Consider the following 17725-nt stretch of genomic DNA (forward strand, 5'->3'; position numbering starts at 1 on the left):
ACTTGATTCATACTAATGATGCACTACAAGTTCAAAATTCGAGTTAAACAGATTGCCTAGAGCATCAAGCTGTGGCATACGCTGGCGCTGTGGCTTTCCTCTCGCTTCAGCTGCGTTAGGCCGATCACCGCTGAGGTCTCGAGCTCGAATCTATTCCTCGCTGTGTTCAGATCAGTTAAGTGATAGGCCTAGCGGCGTTGTGGGTTTACTGGTCTTTTGACCGCTGTTGTGCAAATGCAATATTGTGAGTACGGGTATTTAAAAATATCAAATAAATAAATGAAGAAATAAATCATGTACCGGGGTGAAAATATTATGAAAGTACATGTAGGCCTACATGTATAGTGCACAAGCTATAGCCTTTCTACGGTTTGAGGGATATTCATTTAGGTCTAATGTCAAAATGTCAGCTGACGGCTGTGTAGGTTGATATTACTGTACTTTGAATTGCAGATGTACATGAGTAGGCCTACTGCTCATAACCTATATAACGATGTCTAATCAGACGGTGCCTTTTTTTTTTATTGTGTATGTGTTACTTGTACGTGTTGACATGAGTGGAACAGAAATAACTATACCACATAAACTAATGACCCACAGCTGATGCACATGGAATAAATAGAATTCACTGAAGCCGACGATCTGATTGGTTAATCGTCATACAATGACACTGGTGCAGTGGCGTGTGTCGAAGTTATCTCCCTTTGGAATGTAGCTCGTCAATCATTTTGTCTAAAGTACATGGTCTACCTCAATTCAGCGGTCGGTCAATCTCACATCGACACTGTATTCGACGATACTCTGCAGAGGTCTCCGCCAAAATGCCCGTGATTTACGTCGACACAAGTTTGCGGGACGGTGCAGTACCGTCCGATTTCGAGACAAAGTTTACAAAGGTGATATCCGACGTTCTGAATAAACCGATCGAGGTAGGTGTAAGCTGTAAGTTCAGTGACCGGGTTATGGTGACCTATATAATAGGCGTATATCCAGCAACGGCCATCTAGATTTCTGTTCATCGCCAATGTACGAGCGTCGTAGTATATGTGGGTTGCACTTTGCTTGTAATCAGTGGGTATACATGCACATGGATGTGGGATAGAATTTTGTAGGCCTACTTATTAACGCATTCTGTTATACAATTTGTACATGTTTTTCGGCACAGTACCGGTAAGTAAAATAAATTTTCAATGCACATAGGGGCCTATATAGTCTTACAACTAATGCGTTACTTATTAGTGATGATAGAAGAATTCATAATTTGGAGCATCCGGAACATTAGGTGATAAATAAATGTGAGCTAAATGTGCGATTGTTTGCTGATTATTACAATTTAAAGTTCTACTTGACACTGAAACTATGATTTCTGATGGCAAGATGCATTGTGATTACTTTCTTCTTGTACAATTTTTGTTTCCGTGACAGGAAGCCCACAGTCTGCTATTAAAACATTATAATTGGCAACAAACGTGTTTATAAATTTTACAGTATTGTATATATTTTTTGTCTGTAGCATGTAGTGGTTTAGTACGGTCCACATTTCTGACTTTCGTAATAATCCTACTTGTATGTGCCGTGACATTGTACAGCGTCGAGGTAAAGGCGTAAACGACGTGCGACGTTTATGGGTGTGTGTACACGTGCGTGTCTATTTGACGGTGCATGTGCTTGAGCGTTGTCGACAGCTTAATGTCATCTAAACCTTATAACCTACGAGCGAGGTCCACCTGAGCGTCGTAAACCGCTTATATTCACACCAGTTCCCGGCAAAGAATGAGAGAGGGGTATCTACAATCTCCCTTTTTACAAGACCTCCTGACAAATCATGCCTCAGGTTCGAATCCAACTTTGGCTTGTTCAAGTTAAATATTTTTACACCCTTCAAGTGACCACAAATCCGGACAATCACTGATCAAATAAATAAATAAATTCAAGTAGAGGTTTATTTGCCAGGGACACTTATTTAGAAGATTAACTGGAATAGCCTGGTATGATTCTTCCATTGACGTTTACCTCATTGGGGTATACCTCATATTTGACTATTTCACCTAATTCCGCATCTTTTGGCACCTGATTAATGTGGGTCAGTGTTCAATTGTTCAATCAGCTTTTCTCAATTTACATCGTTCTAGACATCGATGACTGGGCGAGGTTGTCTGTTTCTATACCCAGCACCCACCAACAAATTTCAATTGGGCTTTAAGACGATTTGATCATGTATAGATCTGTGGCTTAGACCTAAATGTGATCTAAAGTATTAAATATGGTATTGTAATATAATGACCTTTTAATTATGTATAGTAGTGTTCGTAATTGGTTTGATCCATCAAAGGATACAGGCCGGTCCTCAAAGTTATGACAGCGGAGCGGTGAATTAGTAAACGCGGATATGGTTTAGAGCCCAGTGCCAAGTGTGTGCCGACTTCCCCTGTGGAAGTTTATCAGTCTGGATCGAGGAAACCGCAGTGCTTGTTGGCCAAGTGGGTTGGTAAAGGGGGCTTGTACAAACGGGAGTGTATATGGCTTCGCGCATGACTGTGGACCTACTTGCAGTTACCTTACTCCAAACCACCCATGACTCACTGGTCCACAGCCTCACCCTCCAAGATGCCAGTCAATCCCATAGTCCTTAGAGCTCATGCACTGCTCAGTACATTCCTTTCTGGGGTCTAACCTAGAAATTTCGCTAAAAAAACAGGTCGAACTGCACCTTATATTTAGTATGCACCTATTTCCTAAAACACCCGAAATGAAATCATATGTCGAAGATATGTCATATGAATCGAACTAGTCGAACCAACGTCCGTTATGTTTGGAATCTCTTTAAGAATGTAAAGGGGATGTTGGCAGGAATAAACTTTTTTATTATTTATTTTTATTGATTTATTATTTTACGCCGGTAAGTCAGAATTGATAATCTTCAAATTTTACGCCTACTGTTTGTTTTTACTTGATATCCCAGGGCAAGTCAGTGATAATATCGTGTGACATAGTGGATGAATACAAGCACATTTAACCACTTGGCCAAACCCGCACCCTGCGCATAATAGTGCATTCTGCAGCCAGTCACGCAACATGCCGTCCGTGCTTCCGAATATAGGCCTTATACTGCATTCGTTAGGACGGCGAAACGTACATTGACATCGCTATTTTGTTTTCTCATAGCAAAGAGTGAACCCTGCGTGCCACACAAACTGCGTTATTTTCATCACACGATCCTACATTTGGTTGGTCAGGTACAGCCTTAACGACAGCTTAATTTACCTGTAAACAGCATGCTGGTCTGCTTTTTTGTAAAGTTGTGAATGGGCTTCTCGTTCTGCAACACCCTGAAGCAAAGGTGTGTGTGTGTGTGTTTTTTTTGTGTGTGAATTGATGAAAAAATGATCAAGATAATCACCAGGAAAATTTGCATGTATCGATGCCTTGATGTGTCACAGGGCGCATTGGTCGCATTATTTTGACTAGCATGACGTTAAGATTGCCCTATAGAGCGAGACTCAGCGCTTCTTTGTGGCTGGACGTTGTACTGTACTATAAGCCACAGTGGCTATTAGTGAAGTACAGAGTCGAGCCGTAAAGAAGAAAAAATATTCTCATTACATTATCTTATCTATATTCTTGTAACTGTACACATATGTATCTACAAAACATTTGTCTGAATTATCTTTCAGCAAGTTTCCTCAGTTTTTGTCTATTTTTCAGAGAATTTCGATTATTCTGAAGACTGGTCAGCGGATTTGTAAAGGTGGCGATAGGTCAGAGCCAACGTGTGTTATAAAGATGCACGCAATAGGTGTGTTCGGGGAAGACAAGAACGCCGGCTACTCCAAGGAATTCTTAACATTTCTCACTAAGGAGCTCAAACTTGAAGCCAACAAGTAATTCCGATTTTTATGATTTGTTAATTTTAAAGCATATGCGCGGTGAACTAATTATTCTCTGTTTATAGATGACGTTGGTATAGGTGCATAAAACCGGGCGTAGATCGACCTGGCGACTGGAAGCAAAGGGAAGCAACTGTTAGCATACGATCGGGTGCTGATTTTAGTCGATCTGCACGTGCTTGCGAACAATCAGTCCTACTTTTCTGCGACCCCAAGCATCCAGATGAACTCAGTTGCGTCCATCTACGAGTGCTTGCGTCCAGTTGGTCACAGTTGTACCTAGTTGAGTCGATCTACGGGTGCTTGCGTCCAACTGGTCACAGTTATTCCCAGTGATACATTACGTGATGTGCTAGAAAATTTTCCAAGAAACTTAAAATTTTGAAAGAAAAGGCAACTCAAAGATATATTAGACATTCTATCCATTACATCCAGGCGTCGTGTACAAGGTCCCCACCCTCATGAACAGGTCACGTGTTCGAATCTGGACGTGGCTTTTTCGGCCGCGGCATAAAGTCAGGATGGTTGTCAAGCACCAAGCAAAGGTCGGTGGTTTGCTCAGCGTATTACCCATAAGCCTGACCGCCTCATAGGTGTACATTCTTGTGCATGGCGTTCCACACGAGTCATATAGTTCAATTATTTCTCGGTGTAAAATATCGCCTTTGTTGAGAAAAGTCCGGGATATATCGAGTGTTTATAAATAAATATCAAAGTAAATGAAAAATCGAACCCTGTAGAGTCACGGGTATAAGTAACGAGGAACGCGCATGTCTTATGAAGAAAAGCCTCTCCGCTCTCCAACCAGTCAGAGTAATAACACATCTAGCATGGTACACGATTTGAATTTTGTCTTAATTTCATACTTCATGACACACACACACACATCCTCTGTGTCCGATTACTTGGCAAGCTTAATGCACTGTTTTTGTTCTCTTTGCAGAATAACCATATTATACTTTCCCCTTGAAGGCTACATGACCAGCGGGTCCGTCAAGTTTCCATAACAACAACAACACCAAGCCTCATAAACCCAGTGATCACAGCAGAGGTGCGATTTAGGTCATTTTGTTCGAGCTGTTGTGCACAGACGGCATGAAGCAGCAATCCAAATAACACATGTGTAGCCTTCGATCTTTATATTATTCAATGATGGATGTTGAAATTTACGAAAATTCAGTTATTATGCAATGGAAATATGTCATTGATATTATTGCTCCGATATTCTTAGTATTCAGTATTTGTAACTTAATGTCTGAGTGTGGAATTGCTTGTTATTACATAGGCATTAAAGCAGTCCACTTTATTACGTCTTCTGTTTTTATTATCGCATCGATATTGAGTCATGTCCAGTGCCTAAGCGGGATACCTAGAATCAATACTGAGTCGTCCGACTCATTACCGCGGAAAACTTAGGGTCTATACTGAGTCAGGTCCGGCCTGTAGTCTAAGCGGGATACCTCTGATCAGTAAGGGGTCAGGTCCGGCCTGCAGCCTAAGCGGGATACGTCTAATCAAGAGTCAAGTCCTGCCTGTAGTCTAAGAGGGATACCTCTGATCAGTAAGGGGTCAGGTCCGGCCTGCAGCCTAAGCGGGATACTTCTAATCAAGAGTCAAGTCCTGCCTGTAGTCTAAGCGGGATACCTCTGATCAGTACGGAGTCAGGTACAGTCTGTAGCCTAAGCGGGACACCTCTGATCAACACTGAGTCATGTCCGGCCTGTAGCCTAAGCGGGGTACCTCTGATCAATACGGAGTCAGGTCCGGCCTGTAGTCTAAGCGGGATACCTCTGATCAATACTGTCAGGTTCGGCCTGTAGCCAAAGAAGCATACCTCTGATCAATGCGGAGGTAGGTCCGGCCTGTAGCCTAAGCGGGATACCTCTGATCAATACTGAGTCGGGTTCAGCCTGTAGCCAAAGAAGCATACCTCTGATCAATGCGGAGGTAGGTCCGGCCTGTAGCCAAAGCAGAATACTTCTGATCAATACAGAGTCAGGTCCGGCTCGTAATACCATTGCAACAGTACAAGGTTTCACCACTCGACAGATAAGTTTTCAGTAAAAAATCATTTCCTTCACCGGAAAAATTAACAGTCGTCATTTAAGTGAAATATTCACTGAATGGCGTGTAAAACACGAGTCCTGTTAAAACGCATAACCATACTCCTAACAGCGCATGTGTCGCCTTCTCCGTTTACTTTACGTTCTCTACGGTTACATCATTGCAACCACTAGTAAATTTTGTGGGTCACGGCGATGAGGCAGGAAGTGATTTCTTAAAAAATACACACTATTCGTCTCAACCTTTGTCTCCAATAATACTTTAAACACATGCATTCTCGTTATCTAGGGTATGTCCAGCATGATTCTAACCAAAACCTAACACAATTTTATTGATGAATGCTGATCATGTAGTTCCGCTGGAGGAGACAAGTGGTGAGGCTAAGTCTAAACAAGCCTACGTGCGTCCTACAGGCTCCAAAGTTCAAGCTTGTCTATTGGTGCATGGTAGTGATGTAAAGCAAAAGGAAGACAGCGACGCAGGGGCTGTATGAATGACATATGACTAACAACACAATCTTCTTTTTAGTATTTCTTTCACTACAGCGAGCACATTGCATACAGTAATTATTTATTTGACTTGCTTAACGTCTACCTCAAGAATATATGCCGTCGGTCAGTTTTATAGATAGAGGTAAACAGGGTGCCCAAGGTAAAGTACGGATATGCACACCATATTGGTGGAAGACAAATGGTCTTCAACGAATGTTTTAGAGATCACAAAAGCGTCACACGAGTGTAATCGACTGTTTGGTGTGCTATCACGGACATACAAACTGTGAGAGTGGGGTATTCACTTTAAAAACAAACGAAAGAGTGAGATCACTGTACAAAAAGTAAGCTGATCGTGTTATTATTTTTAGTTATTTAATCGGTGGTTTACGCCGTACTCAAGAATATTTCACTTATACAACGGCGGCCAGCATCATCGTGGGGCTGCTGGAAGACCTTTCCACGTCCGGCCGAGGAGGAAGCCACCATGAGCTGGGCGAACTCAAAGCAACCGCATCGGTGAGAGGCTCCTGGGTTATTGCGCCGCGCAGGAGTGCTAACCACCCCCGGACACGGAGACCCCCAGCTCAGCTTGTGATATTCCCGTTTTCTCGCAAACGTACCGCATTTTTGTGAAAATGTAGTGTATGCCGACATGCAAGGTAGTGAATCTATCTATTAGAACACGTTTCACAATAAGGATATGTGTCCCTGAACCTCTCTTAGGACTTGGATTTTGTCTAATGTAACTAATATTATTCAAATTAATTAATTCCACCTCACACAAAGTGTTAACCGAATATGTAAAATATTCCGTTTAATTTTTCAATTATGAAACTAGAACCCAAAGGCTGTGAAATGGGTCTGTTGCTCTTCTTCTGTTTTTATTTTTCTTGTAACTAATGACCAATTGTCTTCTAGTACAATTCATTGGTCTTCTCCACCCACAAAGGCCTATCAGTTATTCTGTCTGTAATGGAGGACCCGGTCCCACTTCATTATGACCTGACTTTAACGAGAATGCATTGCACCAGAACATCATATGACTGTAGACATTTTCCCGATTTTTTTTTTTTTTTTTTTTGCACCTAAATCGTTACCATTTCTATTTCTTCGGTAGAGTGAGTGTGAAAATCTTCAATATTTGTACAGCTGCCATATGTGGTAACAGATCGAGGCAACACATCAAAGCAAGATGTCGTGATACAATACATGTTTTGGTCCTTACATTGTATACTTGTATCTCAACAGTACAAATGCAGCAGAGGACACATAAAATACATGTACAATCTGTTAACCTTTTTTTCTCGATCTTTTCATGATTATACCCAAATGTTCATCACATATAGCAAACGTAATTTACAGCTCATTCCACAATTTAACACATAACTTCTTCAACAGACCATGAAAAACTTTGCATAATAAGATTATCGGCTTTCACGCAATTAGGAAAGTCAATTATTGGGCAGTAACTCAAGGGGTCAAGCAATGCTGCAGATAATTTTCAGAGGTAGTACAATATTCCCTACTTTTCCAATACACAGAGTCTGATTAAGCCTATCGCAGTACACATTTTTTGAAAATACTCAACACTTCACTATTTTGGGTCCACAGCAATACACCTGCACAGTGTACAGTTGGTTGAGTGAAGGGGATTGAGAAAATCGAAAGACACACATGCGCACACATGTGCATACATGTATAGGCCTACATAGACCTACATGTACCGGTACCATAGACCTACATGTACCAGTACAGAGATTCTTGTAGTCACATAGAGGACTCCAAGCATATGTATGTACACATCGATTGCCCAGAATTATGACTTGCCAAAACATTCTAGAATAAATTAATTATTTTAGGAATGAATCTGCATGACGCTCATAGGCCTACATTTATTTATTACACCTCAACCTGTAGGCCTACCCGGTTTATTACACTAACTGACTTGCTGACAACTTTATCTTCTCATTCTATTCTGATAGCAGGGGTTGCAGTATTATTTTATTCTATGGTAACTTGCCTAATGCGACTGGTAATTATTTTTTACATGTCGAAAAATTTCTGTATACACGAAAAACTGCCATTTTGGAATCAAAACATGATACGCTTGTCATATGCTAAACCTAAATCCTACACTAGAAGACAAAAAAATTATTACTTCTGTTGTATTTATTGGCAGTTTATAGTATAAATCTAAAGTGTTTCTGGACACTTGCTGTTCTCGTGATTGTTGTATTTCATTGCATTAGCTTCTCTCCTCAGAAAACACCGATACATGTACACATTGGAAACTGGATCCTCGATGACACTTTAACATAGCACAAATAACTCGGTGTACAATCGGTGTACAATTAAAACCATGCACTGGGAGCGATATTAGGAAGACTTATTGCAGTGCAGTAGAACTTGTTGTACAGCGTAATGACCCAGGAGCCGCTCACCAATGCGGTCGCTGTGAGTTCAAGTCCAGCTCATGCTGGCTTCCTCTCCGGCTGTAAGTGGGAAGGTCTGCCAGCAACCTGTGGATGGTCGTGGGTTTCCCCCGGGCTGTGCCTGGTTTCCACCCAGCACAATGCTGGCCGCCGTCGTGCAAGTGAAATATTCTTGAGTATGGCGTAAAACACCAATCAAATAAATCAATGCACAACATATAATTCCCCCCAAAACAATGAAGAAAACATCACGAAAGGAAACTAATATTTTACCATAACACACGGTCTATTTGGTTAAGTGCACTGACACGTCGTGCTCAGGTGAAAACTACTTCTGGCAATTTTTTCATGCTCTATAATGGGCATCTGGTGATTTTCACCAATAGGCCCATAAAAATGTTAAAACAAATTCCAGCTTTATTCCATTTACCGTACTGGTAATGACACGCGTAATTTAGCATATGCTGCTAACACATTTAGGAAACATCCCAGTTCTCGTGAAATGGTTGTTAAACAAATGCTGGTAACTGAAAATGTACAACGTTTTCCCCATCTGATTTACTGACAGATAACCCGATAGGGTCACTAGAATTGTACTTCTTACTGTGATCATCCCAGGTAGGTAAGCCCCAAGTAGGTTTATATTTTTGAGGCCTGCCTTTTTAATACACCAATTTATTGTAGAAACAGGAACAAGTGGGGTTCAAGGGGAGATAACTCTTATCATCATATCCTGTTTAACATGAATCACAAGGCTCAAAGATATAGGCGTGCATCAACTTTTTAGTTCATTTTCTTTCACAGCAGTTTTTAGGGCTGAACAACACACCAGTTACAATGGTCTCAATAATTTTTATGGAATTTTCAAAACCTGTATTTACATGTACGTCACAAATCCTTTGACAAGTACATATATTCATTGAACATACATGTGTCTACGAATCTGAATCTATAACATGCAATGTCTTAGTTTGACACTGGAATTCAAAAGTAATGAGTGAGTTGAAACGGCCAGTTTCTTCTCAAACTGATTACCACAACACAGCTTTTCACATAAAAGCTTCAACACAAAAATCGGCCTTTTTTTTTAATGTTATGGCACACAAAAATAACCTACATACTTCATGGCGCTATATGAATTAAGGTACTTTGTATCACGTGTTTATCACGACAAGGCTTCGTTATAAAGGTGAACTATCCTTGAGCTCAATGGTTAATTAATTGTTGTGACCTTACCATGGCCAACTGAAAGAATGGAAATATACATGCACATGTTTAACCATCACACACCATACAGCAGAGGTTCACGGCTGTCTTGTACATCTAAGGTTCATGGCTGGTGTACATCTAAGGTTCATGGCTGTAATGTACAGCTGAGGATAAGAACTGTGGTGTACAGATAAGGTTTACAGCTAAGCTGACAGCTAAGGTTCACAGCTGAGGTGTACAGCTAAGGTTCACGGCTGGTGTACAGATACATGCACATGTAAGGTGTACAGATACATGCACATGTAAGGTGTACAGATACATGCACATGTAAGGTGTACAGATACATGCACATGTAAGGTGTACAGATACATGTACATGTAAGGTGTACAGATACATGTACATGTAAGGTTTATAGATACATGTACATGTAAGGTGTACAGATACATGTACGTGTAAGGTGTACAGATACATGCACATGTAAGGTGTACAGACACATGCACATGTAAGGTGTACAGATACATGCACGTGTAAGGTGTACAGATACATGCACATGTAAGGTGTACAGATACATGCACGTGTAAGGTGTACAGATACATGCACGTGTAAGGTGTACAGATACATGCACATGTAAGGTGTACAGATACATGCACATGTAAGGTGTACAGATACATGCACATGTAAGGTGTACAGATACATGCACATGTAAGGTGTACAGATACATGCACATGTAAGGTGTACAGATACATGTACATGTAAGGTGTACAGCTAATATGCCCATCTGCAGTGCACAATTGAGGTGCTCAGCTGATGTGTACACCCGAGGTGCTCAGCTGAGTTGATATGTCATCTTTCCATAAGATATTCATTTTTCCATACTTTTTAGTCCACACCATGGCCTGAAAGAGGAGAGATGGTCAATATTTACCAGAAATAATGAAATTCAGCATATCCTTATAAGATAGAAGTTTAAAATGGCATATCACAGACAACGCACATATCATTACATCTGTGGTAATACTGTAGTACAAAACAGATTATAACCATGTCTGTAAGATGAAACAGCCTATACATGTGTAGATGAGCAGACTTTGGAATGCCATCAACCATGACAAACTAACTTACAAATCAAAACTGGTGGGTCACTCTACCGCAGAACTGTACAATTTTACCACAATTACCACAATACTCGTAAGAGATATGCTTAAACCTCTGGATTAACCCACTCTACCATGACTATCTGACATGTGCATTTACATGTGCAAATAAATGATTCAAACCAGGTGATTACAAGCAAATGAGTCAATACTAACTTACCATGCAAGTTTCCAGGTAAATTAATCCCTAACTTCAAGACTTCGCGGAATATTAAAATGACAATTCACTTCACACCAAACTGTCACATGTTGCTTCAGTCGAAATTAATAATGGATTACGGACACTGAACTATAATGTCATTATAATCATGTTTGCATTTCCTTCATTTTATATACAATGAATCACCCAACCTCATGTATGTGGAGTATCATGTTCACAGAATGACATTTCCAGGGGGAGATAACTCTCTCTTTGAAAGTACAACAGGCACAGAACTATAAAATTACTTCCCTTTGAGTCTTTTTAAACTGAAGGGTTTACTGCATCACCCCAGCCCAATTTTCTATTGAGCTCCAAGCTAATTGTAAGTACTGATCGCATTCACTAGGAATTATACACAGGTAACATTCTCTCCACGGGCCCCCGACAGATGGGACACTTCCTCGGCAGGGGCAGAGCCTGGGCACAGTCAGAGCACACGCATATATGGCCACAGTTCAACAGGATGATGTCACGCTCTTCTGTCAAACAGATGACGCAGTTGTTGCCCAGCTCTGGGTTTGAACTCACACTGCTGTCAGCAGCACCTGTGTTATGGGTTGTGTCATCATTTCTGCGACCACGACGACGTAGGCGTTCTAGGCGTGCTTTTTCTAACGCCTCCTGTTCCCGCGCTGCGTCTCGCTGCTGCTTCCATTGTAACATCAGCTTTCGAATCAACATCACAGAGATGGCTATGCCCAAAACTCCGAACACACCCACAAGAACTTTGTAGACAAACGCCTTGGACTCCAAGGTTTTGATCACCTCTGTCTTGCTCAGTGTGGTGAGGATATACTGCGCACCGTCTGTCGGGGGAGCCAACTTGATCTTCGAGGATTCTACCATGACTTTTCCAAGCCCCAAAAGACTTGCACCAACTGGCAGCATGTGCTCTGTTTCCTGGATTCCCTTTGTTACATCACCGAACAATCGATCAACGCCCCGGCTAAACATATTTCCAGAGTCAGCCTCGAAATGGGCGTGCGTCTCTGTGAGGTTGTCCAGTAGAAGGTCAGCTGATGTTGGGTCAACAACATGTACCTGGTGCTCGGTTTCACACATGTTGGTCATAGCTGTCTTAGGTAGTGACAAAACGAAAGGTACGGTGTTAATTGTGTCCCTGAGAATCTTACGCACATCAGACCTGCAGGAATAAACGACTGGAAGTCATCATATCAACAAGGCACTTTCAATTATCCAAATGGACTTCTCCAGAATATTCAAAATAGTCTGTTTTAATTTAAATACACATATCCAGCCAAGCTGCATAAAACAAAACAGTAACATTAATGCAGTATATTAATGCAATATAATGCAGTTACAAAAGCTGATGATCAACATAGGAATGTGATATGAAAAACTGAATCGATGACATTGATGAATACTCAAGAGTAAGAGTATTAAATACCTGCAGTACAAGTATAAGATACCTAGAGTATTTATTATTTATTTATTTATTTGACTGGTGTTTTACACTCAAGAATATTTTGACTTCTACTATGGCCGCCAGCAATATGGCGGGAGGAAATCAGGCAGAGCGCAGGAGAAATCCACACCAGTCTGCAGGTTGCTAGATACCTAGATTACAAGCATTAGATACCTAGACTAGCAGTATAATACTCTTAATCTAGGTAGCTAGAGTAAAAGTATTACATGCCTGGCTACATGTAGGTTAAGAGAATTAGATGCCTACAGCAAATTATTAGATACCTTTATACATGTAGATTAAGAGTATTAGATATTTAGAGTAAAAGTATTAGATACCTACTAGGTTAAAAATATAAGATACCTAGAGTAAGAGTATTAGATACCTAGAGTAAGAGTATTAGACACCTAAAGTGAGAATGTTAGATACCTGGAGTAAGAACATTAGATACCTGGCATGCTAAGAATAACTGTATTAGATACCTAGGGGAAGGCTATTGAATACCCTGGACACTAAGAGTAAGAGTATTGGATACCTACAGTAAAAGTATTAGATACCCAGAGTAAGAGTATTAGGTTCGAGGGGTAAGAGTATTAGATACTTACATTAACAGTATTAGATACCTAGGGTAAAAGTATTAGAAACCTAGATTAACATTAGTGGATACCTAGAGTAAGAGTATTAACTATCTCACCAGAATCCTTGCGTCCTTTTGGACTTGTGTTCCTCCAGGACCAAAGTCTGCACCACACCAGTGATGTCATCCTTGTACTGACTCCGCAGGACTCGACCAACAGGGGACACAACTCCCTCCACACAAGCATACGCTACATTTCCATCATGCTTCTGTAGGAGATCGTCCAACTCTGAACCACAGGTGACAGTCGGAGCAGACTAAAACAGACGTGACACTGTCCTTAATTCTTTATATTAATAAGCAGAACAAACAAATTTTGTTGATTTATAAAGACTGTAAATTGACAGGAAAAAAAAGAGAGAAAAATTTAAAAAAAACTTTTATGTTCCATGGAACTAAGGCCATGGTATTTTTTATTTGAATTGTGAATTGTAACGTCATACAAATATTAAATTTCACTTCTATAACGATAATTCAGTTTATAGTTGGAGGAACACAGAGCATTCCAAGAGCATCACTGGCCCTTGGCAATTAAGTGACAGATTTTCCCATATGTAGCATCCGGGTTTTCACCTGTCGAGTGAGCTTAGTGTGTTCACCTGAGCCAAATGATGTCCAACTGAGGTATGCAAACCTTGTACCTTAGCTGCAAGCATTTATCAACAACCAAACAAGCATATACATGTAGATGTAGAATACACAATAAATCCACACATTTGTTTACCAGAAATAAAATGCACGGGTAAATAAAAAAAAAGTTTAATTTCTGAGAAACATACAATATTTCATGTATAGCATGTCAGTCTTTTTCTTTGCTGGATGTTTATACAAATTTGTGACTTTCAGTTTCACAATAGTGTTTTGGCAATGTACATGATGGTGTCTATACTTGTACTAGCTAGGCTGGTCTGCATTGTGGCCAACTCCTTTTCTTATACTGTCGTAATGTCATTGGGAGTCTAGACTCTCAAAGTACTCAACTACAGTCTAGGTCGATTGTCTTTGTTAGCGAACAAGTCTTGTGGCAATAAAAGACAATGACCTAAAGACATGCTTTCCGCACTATAATAAATTTATTCTGAAGTGAGTAGAGGCATACAGTGGCGGTGTGGTGGGTGCAGAAAGCAGACCTTTAGGTTGGTGTCTTTTACTTGAACAAGAGTTTAATAACGAAGACAATAAGCCCAGTCGGCATTTCAGGAGTCCTGTGAGTTCATGCAGATATGCATGAGACAGAGTTGGGGTTCTCACAGGCTAACGTAGCTAAAAGTTGAGATTTTTCGGTACTTGCTAGCCTGAACAGACACCTTACATATCCACATGTCAACCCAATGGCGCCTTTACCATCTACCACAAAAATCACATCTTTTGGCAGCATTAGTTTGCGAGAGCCCCCATCCTGTTTTGTCCTAACCTGCGTGAACTTGCGGTACTCCTAAAATACCGACTGGGCTCATTGGTCTAGACCCTTGCTGAGTACGAAATTAACACAGTTAGCATCGAGCCTCCCAACGATGCTACGTAAGTATAAGAAATTTTGATTCTTTCGGGGCTAGTCAGTACATGGTGACATTTACAGACAGAAAACACCACACATTACTCGGTCACTCGGTTTGACTGTGCTAGTATCTCTCAATAGCATGCAGTAGCCCCATGTAGCCTGTAGCTTCCGATCCGTCTTACAGAATAGGTACCATTATGTTACACTGCAAGCCTATGGTCAACGATGAGCAGGATCGTTTGATGTCGTAAACTACACTGAACGCCTACAGGTTGCATCATATTAGTACGTAAAAGTGAAGGTCCAGTCCAAAGAAACCTATTTTACAGAGAGACAATCAGATATTCTAGTTTCGTTTTCATTCGTTTGTTTTCCCCCTTCAGATAGTATAAGCGTAATGTTGCCTGGCGGTTTCGTCGAAGACGAATTGACGAAAGTGAAAATAGCAGACGCGTGACTCCTTGGGTGCTACCATAAAAGACAGGGATGCTTACTTTGACCTGTACAACCGCTTCGTAACATCTCTTGTACACTTTATAGAATATGGCAACCAAGGCAGCGTCTCCGATGAGACAGAGAAGTTCTACTCCACTGGCAACCATAGTCATCAAACACAAAATTTTAAAATAAAACTAAACTCAAATTCCGTGTCAGAGTTTCGAAACAAATCCTTCGGACGGGTGTTTATTTACCCCAAGCGCTAAAGAGTTCCGTCGGGGGGGGATCACTCTGTAAGATAAACTCATGAAGTCTGCAGTGTGAGCTATATAGCTTACGTGAACGTAAACTGTGAACTCGGCTTACACACTGATACATTACTCATTATAGGGTATAATAATATGGTATGTTATAACACTACCATATGTATGCATATTAAACATTTAATCTCTAAGTTTTCGAATTATATTGATTTGAATTCTGCTGATATTATATTGGGTGTCAGGGGTCGTAGGAAGCAATTTCAAAGTGGGGGGAGGTGGGGGCAAGAGTCCCAACTAAAAAGGCGAGGGTCCAGGGGCCGCCAAGGCCACGGAAACTCTGAAGGAGCTATATGGCCTTAGAGACGATTTCCCGAATCTTAGATATGCCAATTGAGGTGTTACTGACTACTTAAGTCTGCCTGAAAAAGATGAAACAGGCGTTTAGCTCAGTTGTTCACGCTTTTGCCTGGAGAGCCACAGGTCAGCAAATAACATTGTAACAATTTATCCAGCATTCAACATTAAATGTATGCATGTCGGAGAAAGGTTGGTGTAGATTGACTAATACAAGCATTTAACTCGTATGGAGGAGAATCGGTGGAAAGAAACATCCATGTTTTTACTGGGCTTTTGGGGTAAATTTGCAGGCCTGTCCGTGCTGGCTTGCTTTCGATTGAAATCAATGTCATTAATATGTATACATACACTTTTTGATCACGCCTTTGGCTCATGTAAAAGGCGTGCGTCTGATATAGGTGAATTGTCAGTAAAGCACCAAAGTCGGTTACAACGGTTACTTATCTTTCCTTCACTGATGAATCTTGCAACCCGTCCTGATCCCTGAAATGATCTTGGAATGACGATAAACTATAATGAAATAAATAACTCAACACCGATGAGTGCATATATTGTACAAATATATTAATTATTCTGCTTTTTGGGCTGAATGGAACTGCAACGTCATCGCATTGAAACACAGTCACTAAACTAGGAAAAAGATTGTGTTTGGAGACAAATGAGCCCACTTTTTTGTCACATTACACTGTAGATGATTTGCCCTTCCATGGGACAATTGCATATAATAATATATGCTACTTCTGTGCACTGAAAGTTAAAACAAGCAAACCTACATAAACCTATGTAATTTTGGCACATTATCAGTTTGGAAAAACAGGTATATATAACTTCGTGACACTATATCATGCGATCTGGAAAAGCAAAATCTTTGAGAAACAATCAAAATTCACAACCTTTCGACAATTGCAGCCATGATTGCATGGATGCAGAAAATACAAAACCGACGTTGCAGAAAAATTGTTATTAAAAAAAAAGACCATTATTTCAGTACATGTGGCATGAACATTTGTACTTCAAAAACCGCCTACGCTAAGTAACTCTCATAAAAAGAAAGGAAAACAATAAAATGAACTATGTGTTAAACTTCATGAAAAACGTTTATTTTAAAGATTATTTTACGCCAAGCAAAACGCATGAGAAAAATTGCATTCCATGTAAACGTATACATTGGACACAATAGGTGCCAGTGCACAGCACGTTTCTGTCATGTAAATATATTTATTTAAAACTACATAAAGCAGCAGTTATAAATGCGTTGTTAGACCGATCCTATTTGCAAACTACTCTGAGGAAAGAAAACCGATCCTGACGTCATTTACTCCTATGAGCCATCATATAAACCAGTATTTCAAATGCATTTTACTCGGTTAAAAACAATCCTACATTTTCTTCAACAGTTTTGCGTGGAGTTTTGTCAAACATTCATACTTCATGCTGATATTTTCTTTTCTTTTAAACTGACGACCGCCCAAACATTGTTAAGCAGGGTAAACTTATTAAAACGATTACGAAACAACAAACACCACCACTGTGTCTTTAGATCTACAAAAAAATCTAGTATGCAATTATAGTTAATGGTTTCTTGTTTCTAGTTGTCTAGTTTAAACGTTTAAAATATTTGTAATTAATGTTGACACAAAAAAGACACAAAGAATGTCTTG

The 17725-nt window shown here is 40.3% G+C and overlaps 2 protein-coding genes across 2 annotated transcripts; one reads left to right on the top strand and one right to left on the bottom strand.

Moving 5' to 3' along the window:
* The first annotated feature begins 733 nt into the window (after positions 1 to 733).
* LOC135476813 (D-dopachrome decarboxylase-like) lies at positions 734 to 5193 on the top strand. Its single transcript, XM_064756944.1, has 3 exons — positions 734 to 929; positions 3706 to 3881; positions 4831 to 5193. Exons 1-3 carry the CDS (start codon positions 822 to 824, stop codon positions 4892 to 4894), a joined length of 348 nt encoding a protein of 115 aa, XP_064613014.1. The 5' UTR covers positions 734 to 821; the 3' UTR covers positions 4895 to 5193.
* Positions 5194 to 10723: 5530 nt separating this feature from the next.
* Positions 10724 to 15672, bottom strand: LOC135476246 (mitochondrial ubiquitin ligase activator of nfkb 1-like). Its single transcript, XM_064756197.1, has 3 exons — positions 15501 to 15672; positions 13563 to 13762; positions 10724 to 12586 (listed from the first exon to the last, which is right to left on the bottom strand). The coding sequence occupies exons 1-3, from the start codon at positions 15612 to 15614 to the stop codon at positions 11785 to 11787; spliced, it is 1116 nt and encodes a 371-aa protein (XP_064612267.1). The 5' UTR covers positions 15615 to 15672; the 3' UTR covers positions 10724 to 11784.
* Between the last annotated feature and the right edge of the window lie 2053 nt (positions 15673 to 17725).

The sequence above is a fragment of the Liolophura sinensis genome, chromosome 10, assembly GCF_032854445.1.
Source record: "Liolophura sinensis isolate JHLJ2023 chromosome 10, CUHK_Ljap_v2, whole genome shotgun sequence".
Classification (NCBI taxonomy): domain Eukaryota; kingdom Metazoa; phylum Mollusca; class Polyplacophora; order Chitonida; family Chitonidae; genus Liolophura; species Liolophura sinensis.

Bases quoted from the DNA above. Each gene is read 5' to 3' on its own strand.
- LOC135476813 (XM_064756944.1), top strand. From the start codon at position 822: ATGCCCGTGATTTACGTCGACACAAGTTTGCGGGACGGTGCAGTACCG. The intron at 930-3,705 runs GTAGGTGTAAGC...TCTATTTTTCAG, and splicing joins TTCTGAATAAACCGATCGAG to AGAATTTCGATTATTCTGAA. The intron at 3,882-4,830 runs GTAATTCCGATT...TTCTCTTTGCAG, and splicing joins CTCAAACTTGAAGCCAACAA to AATAACCATATTATACTTTC.
- LOC135476246 (XM_064756197.1), bottom strand. From the start codon at position 15,614: ATGACTATGGTTGCCAGTGGAGTAGAACTTCTCTGTCTCATCGGAGAC. The intron at 13,763-15,500 runs GTAAGCATCCCT...CGTCTGTTTTAG, and splicing joins AAGCGGTTGTACAGGTCAAA to TCTGCTCCGACTGTCACCTG. The intron at 12,587-13,562 runs GTGAGATAGTTA...TTATTCCTGCAG, and splicing joins AAAAGGACGCAAGGATTCTG to GTCTGATGTGCGTAAGATTC.